The sequence below is a fragment of the Notothenia rossii genome, assembly GCF_949606895.1.
Source record: "Notothenia rossii genome assembly, chromosome: 5".
Taxonomy (NCBI): Eukaryota; Metazoa; Chordata; class Actinopteri; order Perciformes; family Nototheniidae; genus Notothenia; species Notothenia rossii.
In genome coordinates, this window is record NC_136903.1 from 58,035,397 (window position 1) to 58,049,794 (window position 14,398).

A 14,398-nucleotide genomic window follows, 5' to 3' on the forward strand; every position below is an offset into this window, starting at 1 on the left:
TCATGTGTGCGAGACAACATAAGTATTAAAGGAGTGAAGATTAACGATGAACACAACATTTCTCTGTATGCTGACGATATCATTCTTTACTTAACAGACCCAGAAAATTCAGTACCACATCTGCTCGACACGATAGAGCAATTTGGAAGATACTCAGGATATAACATTAATTTTAAGAAATCGAATGCTTGTTTCTTACATATGACGCCAACAGCAAATCTGGAAAAGTCTTGTTCTTTTAATTTGTCACCAGGTGGCTTTAAATACTTAGGAATAAATATAACACCACACCTGGATAATCTGTTTAAAGAGAATTACAATCCGCTTATTGACAAAATCAAACAGGATTTATCCAAATGGTCCACATTACCAATATCAATCGAAGAATCAATGTCATAAAAATGAATATTCTACCAAGATGTATTTTTCTTTTTCAAATGTTACCATGCTATTTATTTTAAATCTCTCAATAGACACATCTCAAAATATATCTGGTGTGATAAAAAACCAAGAATCAAGTTAATTACTCTTATGAAACCAGAAACCATAGGGGGTCTTGGTCTTCCCAACTTTCAACACTACTTCTGGTCAGCTCAATTAAGAAATGTACTATCTTGGTTTCTGGGAAGAAAGGATTCACTATGGGTTCAGATAGAAGCCAGTGTCTTTGACCCGCTGCCAGTGGAAACTCTTATATTTGTTAAAGACTTAAAAAAGGTGAAAAATATGGCCAAATGTTTTACAGTGGTCAATACACTTTTAGCCTGGAGGGACTGTACAAAAAAAGTTCATGTTAACTCAGGTATTTCAATCTTTTCTCCTATTTTGAACAATTCTGATCTTAGCAAATATTTGTTGTCAATCAATATAAACAAATGGACGAAATCAGGTATAAAGCAATTGAAACCTTTGTTTCACAAAGATATAACATTGAAATCATTTAATGATTTAAGAGCAGAATATGACATTTCAAATAAGGATTTTTTCAGATACCTGCAAATTAGGAACGTGATCCAATCAATTATTAAAAGCAATAAATTGAGATCGGGATTGTTGGAAGAGGAGGAGATTGATGTCATCGAGCACAATCAAAGGTAAAATTAGAGAATTTAATACAGTTTTTTCTAAAAGAGCTCAGTCATCCTTTCCAACCTTAAAAAAGATCTGGGAAAAGGACTTAGGAATACAGATAGATGAAACTACATGGCTGAATATCTGTGAAAGAACATATTTTCCATTCACAAGCAATAAAATCAAAGAAGCAAACTTTAAATTTCTCAACAAATTTTACCTCACACCCATAAAGATGCATAACATTTCCAAAGAAAACTCTCCAAAATGTCCGAGATGTAAAGTAAAAGAAGGAAAATGTCTGCATCTGTTTTGGGACTGTGATCTCTTGAAACATTTCTGGGGTTCGATTCATGCGCTCACAAAAGCCGTTTTAGGCATCGAAATGAGCCTAATCCATGTTTTTTCCTGTTAAATGACATGCCAAACTTTAAACTGAACCCCAAACATTATAGAATACATATCACAATAACATATTTTGCCAAGAAATGTATACTTTTACTCTGGAAGAATGAACGTCCTCCAACATTTAAACTTTTCATTGATCAGATAACACATTTTTTACCTCTGGAGAAAATGACTTTGGAAAAATATAATCATGGACATATCTTTCAAGCTCTGTGGTTGCCATTGTTTTCATATTTGGAAAATATATCTGAGATATGACCAGTGATGGAATGGTGCATTCTGTGGCTATTTTTCCTGACGGCCTGAAATACTAGTTGTGTTGTCATTGTCTATATTGTCGCTGTATTGTATAATTAATGTTATAAAACGGACAAGTCAAATCAAGCAATCTGATTGGTTCTTAGCCGTGATATACTGAGCGTATACCACGGGTAGAATTGTAAGTTACTTTTCACAAAAAGTCAGTATCCCTCCGCGTCTGAGAAAAACAGTATACCGTTGGGCTGAAAAGCAAACTGCAGTTTGCTTTTCATACTGAAACAAGAAAGCAGCGGAGAAGTAACGGGGCAGAAGCCCTCCTTTTTGACGCAGCGGTCCAGACATAGACATCAAACGGCAAAACATATTCAGTGTGCAGTTCCTTTGGCATTAGGGCAGGGATATCTAGATACTTTCCAAGGTTTGACATAATGAATTGTGCTACTTTTAAAGCAAGCAACGATGTGTTCAAATCTGTAATCAAAGAGGTCCGCAAAAACGCTATCGACCAATCAGATTGCTTGATTTGACTTGTCAGTTTTATAAATATATTTACATTTCTTCCGTTACGGAACAAACTTACAAAGCATAAAATGGAAACATTTAAGATTAACTTCGACCTCCGGGGGGGTCTTACTATAGTATTGAAGAGTGGATTGAGCAGTGCCTATCTCCAGAAAAAAAAGCACCTAAACTACGACATGCAGAGCTACGTGAAGAGCAGGTAGACCAACTGGAAAAGTACCACCATTCAAAAGCTTTCTGATGCAGGTCTTGAAACAAAGCAGAGAAATTATGACCGTTAGTGGCCACAGGTGCGAAAGCTCTCTCCAGAGCTACTGGAAGCCCAATCTCGGGGACCGGAGAAAGTGGAGCAATATTCTCGCCACGCCAAGCAACAGCCTCGAACAACCTCAACCTATACAAGTGACCACGTAAGCCATGCTACTGATGCTGGACAGTTTTTCAGTGGATGCACAATAAACAGCAACATACACATTAATGTAAATAAACAGCCAAATAATGGATCAACGCTCTGTCTAATATGTTCGCTTGCTGTTAGTGTTGTTGCATAGCAACAACCTTGCACTATGTTTTGTGCAGAAGGCAACGGAGGGACTATTTTATTTTGAACATCATTATTTACTATTAAAAACTATTTAAATTAGAGTGTTTATTTTTCTTTCATATTGCCACACTTGGTAACCGTTTTATAAAAGCAATAGCTCACTTCGCGTCGGGCCGAACCACGCCCCTTAGCTGTGATATAATGAGCATATACCACGGCCTGTCGTGAGCTATTGCTTAAGTATAATTATTTGTTTGTTTTACTTTGATGTGGGCTTATTATTATTATTATTATTATTTTTCGTTTTATGTTTATTTTCATTTTCATGGCTCTGTTGTTGTTTTTGGTTTCGTCAGTGTGGGCATGTGCGGGTGGAGGGAGGGAGGGGGGAGTGTAGTGAGTGTACTGTGATATTACAATATATGAAATGGCATCGATTATTGTACACTATAATGAAATAAAAAGACTTGTAAAAAAAAAAAAAGAAAATCCATTTTGATTTTTGTAAGCAACACTAACCCTCACTGTGGCCGAAATGTGTGCTACACAATTCATTCATTCAATGTAATTATTTTTGTTTTGGGGCAATTTATACAGTAAGTATATTCTGTATAGTTAGTCATTTAATGAGAGCTATTTCAAGTTAAGCCTGGTAGTCCAATCCGCTTGTTGTTATTTTTGCTAACTGCCTATGCCCAAGCCTTTCCAGCTAATAATAGGAATAAAGATGATTGTCTGGATGTAGGCAACTACTTAATTCACCATTGCTTAATCACTGGTGCTATTCATTTGCAATAATGTCCTATTGCAAAGTAATAGTCCAGTGTCATATGTTTCCGTGCCATTCTTAAAGTTTCTAGCCACTTGGCGCTACTAATAATATATGCAGCCTACTAATTTGTTCATGTGTTCTTTTGTCTACAGAGTATGTTGATTTAGTAAATAATATAGTTTAAGCCCATATTTCAGTTCAGTAGCAATGTACATTGCTATAAGTTTTGACTGGGTTATGCTACATATTTCAATTCTCTAAATAAAAATAATTACTCCCTATTGTATTGTAATAAGGCACATATTGTGAGAGAGCCACCATGTGGTCAACTTGAGTATTAGCATTTCATTATAGTCATTGTATAGTATAGCTCCTTTTGACTAGGAGTTCAATCCATGTTAGTTTATTAATCATTTCTGTTGTTCATTGTTGTTTAAGGACGCAGCACAGACGTTTATTCGGAGCAACCTCAGTTAGCCATTCTTTCAACACACAAGATATGAATATAGATTTCACGTGATACCCAGCTTAACTGAATTCCCAATATCACTATTCTAATCAATGACAATCAGCATAACAATCAACTGACTTCTCCCCACTCCTTTTTGGTTGTGTAATTAGGTGGATCGTTTGTTTGTATATCATTTGTAAGTCAATAATATTTTTGTTTATCAATTTGATACTGCTTAAAGGTGGGGTAGGTCAGTTTGAGAAACCGGCTCGAGATACACTTTTTGTTATATTCCATGGAATGCTCTTAACATCCCGATAGCAATGAATATCTTAAGCGCTTTGACAAAAAATCCATAACAAAATGTCATCTGTGGAAGCCGTAGTACCGTAAAAAGCATGACGAATCATTTTAGCCGGCCCGGATAAAATAACTGGATGGCCTACCTGCCTGTCAGCCTTCCATCTGTGCACAAACTTATCTCGTGCCCTCATTGGTCATGTGCGCGTTCGTGTGTGTTGGAGGAGGGGCTCTGTAAGGAAGTGGCAGATTTGTTCCGGCTGTGTATTTTCTAATTATAGCGCACTCAAGCTGGTTTCTACAAAATTACCTACCCCACCTTTAAGTTTGTAAAGTGCATAATTCTCTTGTTTCTTTTCATTTTTATTATTATTTTTTGTATTGTTGTTTTACCTGTTCGAAATAAATCAAATAAAAAAATCAAGCAGTACACTTCAATGAAAGAATTGAGAATAACAACACGCATAAAGGGGACGGGTACATATGGCATTTAAAGGCTTACCTTTTCATTTTCCAGCTTTTGGATAAATTCCTCAGAAATGTTCCGCTTAATTAAGAAACCCCTCAGCTCAGCATCCATTGTTTCAACTGTCTGCTCTTGAAAGAGGATTAAACAAAGTATAAATTGCAAACGTTCACAACGTTTACGTTAAGTATGTTATGGTGACATTGTAAATCCATTGAAACACTTGATGTAATGATAGATGTTTATGCATAGTTACAATGCATATATGTTACTTACCACTAGGTGGCAGTATAACATCTATTGACATAGAAGTGAGTAGAACAAGATGTGAGTTGGTACTGGTTGTTGGCTAATAAAGTGGTTAGTGAAGCTAGTCTAAAGATTCAAGACGGTGTCTTATTTGTAACAAATAAGAACATTACACTTGATGCACCATCAAAAGTGTTTTTATCACTACATCCACGAACAGTCATTGGTTGAAAAACTAGTGTTGTTAAGAACCATTTTTATCAGCTTATCCTAGCTGCTAGTGCTACCGGTATTAGCTTGTTAAACTTAGCAAGTTGGCTATGTCGGTAGACTGCTTAATAAATAGCCAGCACAACTAACAGGTAGATGGACAAATACAAAGTTAAGCTATCGGGAACTCCCTGCTGCGTAAAGTCATTCACAGAATCTGGTTGGTTAACATTAATACAAACCCCTGTAAGATGCAGCCAAGAGCCACCAGTAAGCAAACAGTCTCACGGTTAGGTTAACTTAGCCAACGTAATGCTTCTCAAAGTGTATGTAAATGTAGCATGTTCTCTCGCATACACAATGATCGTCAGACACACTTTAAATCGCCTTTGTTTCTGACTCTGTCTTGACGTATATTTTTGGCCAGCTCCTATGTAAAACTGCCAACTAGCGCTACAAGCACACCAATAGACACACACACCTAGGGGGCTAGTGTTGATAAATGAGTCCCTGTGGGATGGACATATTGATTATCCAAATTTGAGTTTTTAGTTTTGCATTGATGATTAGCTACTTCTCGGCACACTCTTTTTACCTCTTTCTAGGATGATTTAGATATTGCTGAGCTAGCAATTAATGTTTAATAGCAAGCTAATCATCAACTTAACTTACCGATCAAGCAGGTGAAGTCGTCCTCTTCATGCTTCGGGGAGAAAGGCTGGTCTGTTGTGTTGTACATTATATACCTAACTATCTTGTGTGCACGCTTTAGTAACTCGTGCGAACGAGAAAGTAAAACGTGGCCACGTTTTATGTATTTAATGTCACGGTTTGTGAAACAAGCAGGACCCAAATGCAGATATAAACTGAAAACTTCCTTTATTTCAAGGCTATGATACCTCTATACAATGACAAACAGAACACTCACCGCAGAACTAGTCAGGGAACACGACGAACCGACCAAGACAGACAGACAACCGAGAACTTAAATACACACAAGACTCAATCACACAACAAGACACAGGTGAGGAGGGAGGAGAAAACACAGGGGCCCAGGTGAACATAATCAGACAATTAGACACACCAGGGAAACTAATGACAAGAGGAAAACACAGGGAAAAGGACCAGACAATAACCCAAAGGAAAACATGACATGGAAAACAGCAAAAACATCCAAATCTACAAAACTATAAACGTGACATAACATGAGAATCGTGACATAACCCCCCCTCAAGGGACGGATTCCAGAAGTCCCAAAAAAACAAAAATACAGCAGGGTGGGTGGAGGGCGTCTGGAGGACGGGTCTCGGGCGAACGGCCCGGGGGCAAGGCAGAGTTCAAAAAAGGGGAATTCGGGCGGACGGCCCGGGGACAAGGCAGAGTTCAAAAAGGGGAATTCGGGCGGACGGCCCGGGGGCAAGGCAGAGTCCATGGAGGGAATCTCGGGCGGACGGCCCGGGGGCAAGGCAGAGTCCGAGGAGGGGTGAAGACCAGACAGCTCCGGAGGCCGGTCAGGAGCCGGTGTCGGCAAGATCCCCCATGGAAGAGGACACAGGACCGGCAGGACCCCTGGCAGGAGAGCAGTCGGCGGAATCCCCAGCGCGACAGGACATGGAGTTGGCAGGACCCCCAGCGGAAGAGTAGTCGGCGGGACCTCCAACGTGGCAAGACATGGAGTTGGCAGGACCCCCGGCAGAAGAGCAGTCTGCGGGACCTCCAACGGCTCAGGACATGGGGTTGGCAGGACCCCCGGCAGAAGAGTAGTCTGCGGGACCTCCAACGGGACACGACATGGAGTTGGCAGGCCCCCCGGCAGAAGAGTAGTCTGCGGGACCTCCAACGGCACAGGACCTGGGGTTGGCAGGACCCCCGGCAGAAGAGCAGTCTGCGGGACCTCCAACGGCTCAGGACATGGGGTTGGCAGGACCCCCGGCAGGAGAGTAGTCTGCGGGATCCCCAACGCGACAGGACATGGGGTTGGCAGGACCCCCGGCAGAAGAGTAGTCTGCGGGACCTCCAACGGGACCAGACATAGAGTTGGCAGGACCCCCGGCAGAAGAGTAGTCTGCGGGACCTCCAACGTGACAAGACATGGAGTTGGCAGGACCCCCGACAGAAGAGTAGTCTGCGGGACCTCCAACGGCACAGGACATGGGGTTGGCAGGACCCCCGGCAGAAGAGTGGTCTGCGGGACCTCCAACGGGACCAGACATGGAGTTGGCAGGACCCCCGGCAGAAGAGCCTCCCGCTCACGGGAGCCTGCTCGCTGTTGGGGCAGAACCTCTGCTCCGCGCGTTCCTCTATGAGTTTGTTTAAAAAGAAGGAAAAGTCAAAGCACCAGGATAAGGGTTAAACAACAATCTGTTTTAATGGTAGAAACAGTGCTTGAATTGGGCCGGTACTCACCGGTACGCAGTACCGGCACTTCTGATTTTTACCCATGTGGTACCGGCACTTCTTACTGAGTACCGGCAAGGTGCCGGTACTCAGTAAAATGCCGGTACTCAGCCGCCGGCAATATACGTATATAATGTAAATGCAACGCAGCGCAAATGTGGGTCTGACTCTGCCTCACAGAGGGTGACTGGCTGTCTACATGACGTGGCCTGCCGACATTGCCACTTTCATACAGATCATACTAATGCCCTCGATTGGTCTCTGTGTGTCATTCAAGCTCGGGAGGGTGTGTGTTGGTGTATGTGTGGCGCGAGCGAGCGAGAAAGCGCGTGCACCGGTTACGTGTATTGTTGTTAGCATCTGGTGCTAGCTAGCTGCGCTAACGGATATAAGGAGCTTTTTCAACAACAAGGTGGAGGGAGAGTCCTTTGCTGTCAGACTGAGAGGCTGAAACTACAGCTCTGGTGAGGTAAATTACTCTCTGAGTCTTTAGATAGTTAACTTAGTTTAAGTTATCTCAGTGGGTCTCAAACGGTTCGGTCACCATTTATGTAAACACATATTTCCATTTGAGGGGGTAGTGATTAGTAAAATATGCATGAATAATACAAACAAAATGTTAACTAGGTGAAAAAAGGTAAGATAAACTTGTTGAGAGCTAAAACTAGTCTTTGCTGTTGCCTCAAAGAGGAGCAGGGGGAGAGGAGGGAGACAGGAGAGGCCGATTCAGGAGCCCAGACACACTCACAACTATAAATGAACCAAAAACAAATAAATAAACAAGTTTCAATGTTTTTTCATATTGGATATTGTATGTTATTGGTTATGGCCATGTACTTATGATTTTATGATTATTTAAATGTAACATTTTTGTTTCATATGGGTGTAGTCTCTTTATTTCCCCCTCAAAATGCACCAGATTGATGCATTTAAGTCCAACATTTAAAAAAAAATCTTACCGGGGGAGCATGCCCCCGGACCCCCCTGTAGGATTTGAGGCCCGGCCCCACTGTTCCCAAATAGATTTGCAATTTTTTTTAAATAGTAACCCATCTCCATATGTTTCTTTTTGGGTAGTAGATTTAAACTAGGGGCTATCACTTTATGCAGCAACGCTATTGACAAATAAATCCAGCAAAATGGCACAAAAAACTGGTAGTGGCCTCAGGGACGAGGAGTAATTTAACCAGCCAGTAGGAGTCAAGCTTTACTTTCTTTTATATCCATAAAGAAAAAGTAAATCTGTTTACAGTTGTTTCATTATGGATGTTGAGAGGTATCCATATAACTCTCCATTTTGCTCTCAAAGTGCACCAGATTGATGCATCTAACTTCAATATTTAAAAAAAAATGTTCCCGGGGGAGCATGCCCCCGGACCCCCCTAGACTAGAGGGTGTCAGGTCCACTCCCCACTTACAAAAATAGCACTTTACCACTGCACCCCCTCTAATCTCAGATGCACCCTGAGTCATTTTGTTTAAGTACAGTGAGCCTTTCTAAAATATACAGTAAAGAGACAAACCCACCAGCATTATAGGATATACTATGACTTTGTGCAAAATACTTGTTGCTGATTTAGAGTACTGGCACCTTTTTTATTCCAATTCAAGCACTGGGTAGAACATACAATACATCAAACTTTCACCTAATCACGAAGCCTTCTGCAGAGTACTCCAGGCTCAGGTTCTACCACCGTGTGAGACACGTCTCAGGAACGGCCAGTCAGAAACAAGAGCGCCGATCTTCACAACATTTATACACAGGTGGGGAGGAGTTTTATCGCTCGCTCTTCCCTAGCTCTTTGTTATTGGCGAGTTCACTTCTGAGCGAGCTAGGCAGTGAGTTGGCAGTGTTCCATTGGTCGGTTTCCCTTCTGGGCGGGACCCCAGGTAGTGAGTCCGCAGTTGTTGATTCCATCTGTTGCTTCACAGTGTGTGTGTGTGTGTGTGTGTGTGTGTGTGTGTGTGTGTGTGTGTGTGTGTGTGTGTGTGTGTGTGTGTGTGTGTGTGTGTGTGTGTGTGTGTGTGTGTGTGTGTGTGTGTCAGCTCAAAAGGACCTTTATCTCGTTTACTGCTGGATGACCCAAGTCTCAAGGCCTGCAGGATGTGCATCATTAACTACAAGAAAGAATTTAACTGTATTATCTTTGAGGAAAACCCCCTTTGACTTCCCCTGTTAATTGCAAAAACCGTGGATGATTGACAGAGAGACCCTAACACTCTCCTGATATTCTGGGAACTGCAAAGCAGATGTCAAAGGTCGTTTTTTATTATGCCTAACCACAGATAGCCAAAAAACCACCCTTTTGATTACACATAAAAGTGGAAGAAAAGACGATTGCGCTATATTTAAAAGAGGAATAATGTACTTTGTCCCTTCAAATTTAACACACACGAATATATGAGGTGACATTAAAATGAATATACCAGATTGAACTTTCCTGCCATAACACATTACTTTAATCCTTCAAATAATTCAAATAATACTTCATCGCGCTGCGCTCCGCAGCAAACAGCTGTTTGCTTTTCACCCAACAACGACAACAGCCTCACGAAACGCTATGTTGTAGGGTTAATAAACGAAACAATTTAACTAAATTGCTAATCAAAATACCAATACCACAGGACATTTTTTTGTTTTAAGTAATATTTTTAGTTGCCCGAGCGGGCAAGTGGAAAGTACGTTATGCTGGCCCGGGGTGTCTAAATAGTGCTTCCGGGCCAGCGGGCCATTTATAATGTCGAGCCCTGGCAAGAATGCTGAGTTGCATCCAAAGAACACCATACCTACTGTGAAACATGGGGGTGGAAACATCATGCTTTGGGGCTGTTTTTCTGCAAAGGGACCAGGACGACTGATCCGTGTGTGAAGCTGACAATTGAGTGGCCCAGACCAAGCAAGGAGGCAGAGGCAGAACGTCCAAAATACAACCCGGTGTGAGCATTTATTACTCACAAACACATGACACAGCCCCAATCTGCTGTTCGCGTGAGCACAGCCACAAGGATCTCACACACACTCCCAGCCACCTAACAGACAGGGAAACAGAGCCTAAATACACACACTAATCAGCAATTAGACACAGGTGGTGGGGGGGAGACAACACAGGGCACCAGGTGCACACAATTGACCGTAACAGACATGGGGGAAGGGGAACACTTTTCAGAATAAAACCAGCAAACAGACAAACAAACTAAAACACAGACAGATGCACACACTACATATACTTCTCCACCAACAAAGCTACACAATTCGTAACGGAGGCCGAGATCTATGGCCCCAAAGATCACCTCCGTTACACTGTGTAAAGAAAAGAATGAATGGGGCCATGTATCGTGAGATTTTGAGTGACAACCTCCTTCCATCAGCAAGGGCATTGAAGATGAAACGTGGCTGGGGCTTTCAGCATGACAATAATAATAATAATAATAATACATAATATTTATATAGCGCCTTTCACGAAACCCAAGGTCGCTTCACAAGTCGGGCAGGGGGGGGGAGTAGCGGGAAAGAGGCAGACAGGTCAGGGGGGGGGGGGGGGGGGGCAATGATCCCAAACACACCGCCCGGGCAACGAAGGAGTGGCTTCGTAAGAAGCATTTCAAGGTCCTGGAGTGGCCTAGCCAATCTCCAGATCTCAACCCCATAGAAAATCTTTGGAGGGAGTTGAAAGTCTGTGTTGCCCAGCGACAGCTCCAAAACATCACTGCTCTAGAGGAGATCTGCATGGAGGAATGAGCCAAAATACCAGCAACAGTGTGTGAAAACCTTGTGAAGACTTACAGAAAACGTTTGACCTCTGTCATTGCCAACAAAGGGTATATAACAAAGTATTGAGATTAACGTTTGTTATTGACCAAATACTTATTTTCCACCGTAATTTGCAAATAAATTCTTTAAAAATCAGACAATTTGATTTTCTGGATTTTTTTTCCACATTTTGTCTCTCATAGTTGAGGTATACCTAGGATGAAAATTACAGGCCTCTCTCATCTTTTTAAGTGGGAGAACTTGCACAATTGGTGGCTGACTAAATACTTTTTTGCCCCAATGTATTTTACACACTGCTCTTCTTTCTGCATGGACCTCACAGCTGTTCTCACTGTAAACATCGCGTCGCGAGGAAAGCAGTTAATAAAAATAATATCCAGGGGATGCATGCAGAGCTGTCATTGGCTGAGATAAGTCCGGCCGTGCGTCACGACTCTTTGAAACATCTCTATTCCCAGAAATGCATCTACGAAGGAGCCGTGGAGGACCCATCAGTGTATCCTCGGTTATAGCTCCTCCAGAGAGCCTCCTCAACGCTCGATCCTCGAAGTGCATTTAGAGAAATGAGATGTCCTTCAACATGGCGCGATGAAATTCATTTCCGGGTCACTACCGGAGGACCGAGGACTCGAGGAGTCGAGGAGGGGGATTTGATGAAATGAGAAAGGGCCACTGTTTTCACCCCAAGCTGTTGCCCCGCAACGCAATTCTGCTGATAGTTATTTCATATCGCATTAACACCATATCCCAACGTGCGTTGTGGCTAAAACATCCAATCATCGAGCTTCAACCATAGCTGAGGATCTTGTGTAATCAGTTCAGTGGGTGTGTATCGCTTAAGTCTGTTTCCGGTGACTTTATTTTGAAATTCAGTTCCTGACGGACGGCAAAAAAGTCTGATAATATAGAATTAAACAAATAAATAAAAACAAGGATAATTGTGTGTTATTGTTGAGTAAATAACAGTGTGTTATTTTGAAAATAATAACCAATTAGAAGGAAACAAATATTTAAAAATACATATTTCAGTATTCTGAGACCTTTTTCTTTTCCTCACGAACGGCAAAAAAAGTCAGACATTATACGATTTAAAATAAAAACAAAAATCGTGGCTTGATATTGTGTAAGAACATGTTTTTATGAACCCCACAGCTTCCGGTCTTCCAAGACCGGACCGGACAAAAAGACTGGTGGAGGCACGAAACATACTACCAATAGAAATACATGGCTTTTAAAATCGTTCTGTGTGACATGAAAAAAAGGGGAAAATCGTGTTGGTGAACACGAATCAATTGATTAAATGTTGTGACTATAACACGAAATGCCGTGAGACTGGGTTGAATTACCGTAATTTTCGGACTATAAGGCGCACCTGAATATAAGCCGCAGCAGCTAAATTGAATGATGTGTACATATATAAGCCGCACTGGACTATGAGCCGCAGCTGTTTTAATGTTTAATTACAAGGGTTCGTGCACAGAGGGGATTGTCGGGAAAGAGATGGCTGTTTGAGGAAGCTCCCATTTATTAACATTTCAACAAACAAGTTGCATATTTGCATAACGTATTCAAGTGTTACCATTTAGTGCAATAGTAGCTACAGAACATTGAAGTATTATTTGAATTATTTGAAGGATTAAAGTAACGTGTTATGGCAGGAAAGTTCAATCTGGTATATTCATTTTAATGTCACCTTATATAGAATGTGTGTTAAACTTGTGATTTCTGCATTTAGTGACTTCTGCCTAGCAGATACCAAGAAGAGGCCCCTAGGGTATCTCTGTTAATTATCAATAGTCCTTGCAATTAACAGGGGAATTCCCAGATACATTTTCAGATATAAGGCAGTTAAAGTCTTGTAGAATTAATGATTTATCTCCTACAGACCCCAAAAGAGGCCTTGAGACTTGGGTCACCCAGCAGTAAACGAGAGAAAAGGTCCTTTTGAGCTTATCAATAAAATGTATTCATTCCTAGTAAGCTGACTTTGGGGTGAAGGGAAGTTCAGGGAAGCCATTAAGCCACAAGAACAATTAACTTATGTTGGTTGACTGATGCGGTGACTGTCATGGGACGATGGCGTTTGGATATTTACAAATATGGCTTTCATAGAGAAAAAAAGGTGACTGTTGTGTGATAAGATACATGATAGGATGTGTGTGTTGAAGATGTTTACGGGGAATGAGTATGTGTCCTTTCAAAGAGTCCTCTGTCATGACTCCAAATCATTGATTGGGGGATCCTCCTAAGGGCAGAGGGACACACACACACACACACGCGAAACTCCTCCCCACATGTGTATAAATGTTGTGATCATTTTGAAGATCGGCGCTCTTGTTTTTGAGTTGCCGTTCCTGAGACGTGTCTCACACGGTGGTAGAACCTGAGCCCGGAGTACTCTGCAGAGTGCTTCGTGATTAGGTGATGTATTTGTATGTTTCCACCATTAAAGCAGATTATTGTTTAACCCTTATCCTGGCTGCTTTGAATTTTTCCTTCTTTTGAGAACCCGCTCATATAAGAACGGCGCGGAGCAGAGATTCTGCCCCAACAACATGTACTGTGCTGTGTAAACTGTACTGTATCACATTGCGTTTCAGACACACAAACTTTTCAACTTCCAAACTTAAACGGTGCGCTCCCAGTGCACGTACCGGGAGTGATCTACAGCAGTGGTTTTCAACCAGTGGTACGGGGACAAACTGTCTCGCTCTCGTAATGTCTGTCTGTCTTGCTCTCGTTCTGTCTCTCGTACCACTCGCGGTTCCACTTTTACTTTTGCGCGCTACCTCTCTCACTCTTTTCCGGCCTCCAGCTTTTCCTGCTGGAGCCCGCCGCTTAAAGGTGGGGGGCGCGGACCGGCCATAGAGCCCATAGAGTTAAAGGTGGTGGACTGTAACCTGTCAAATCCATAGATTTAGGAGGTCCCCTAGTGGCTGTTAGCTGTGAAAATCCATAGATTAGCCGCACCGTTA

At 41.9% G+C, this 14,398-nt stretch overlaps 2 protein-coding genes across 13 annotated transcripts in view; both read right to left on the reverse strand.

Moving 5' to 3' along the window:
- The window catches only part of LOC307039311 (uncharacterized protein), a 794,762-nt gene that overhangs the window by 415,643 nt on the left and 364,721 nt on the right, over positions 1 to 14,398 (reverse strand). The window lies entirely within an intron of this gene.
- LOC307039110 (uncharacterized protein) overlaps positions 6,128 to 14,398 on the reverse strand; it is a 46,192-nt gene continuing 37,921 nt past the window's right edge. For all 9 annotated transcript variants that reach the window (XM_079680920.1, XM_079680917.1, XM_079680919.1 and 6 more), the window contains one exon: positions 6,128 to 7,554. In XM_079680920.1, coding sequence (XP_079537046.1) covers positions 6,321 to 7,554 — 1,234 coding nt within the window. In that variant the 3' untranslated portion in view covers positions 6,128 to 6,320. The remainder of the gene's footprint in view (positions 7,555 to 14,398) is intronic.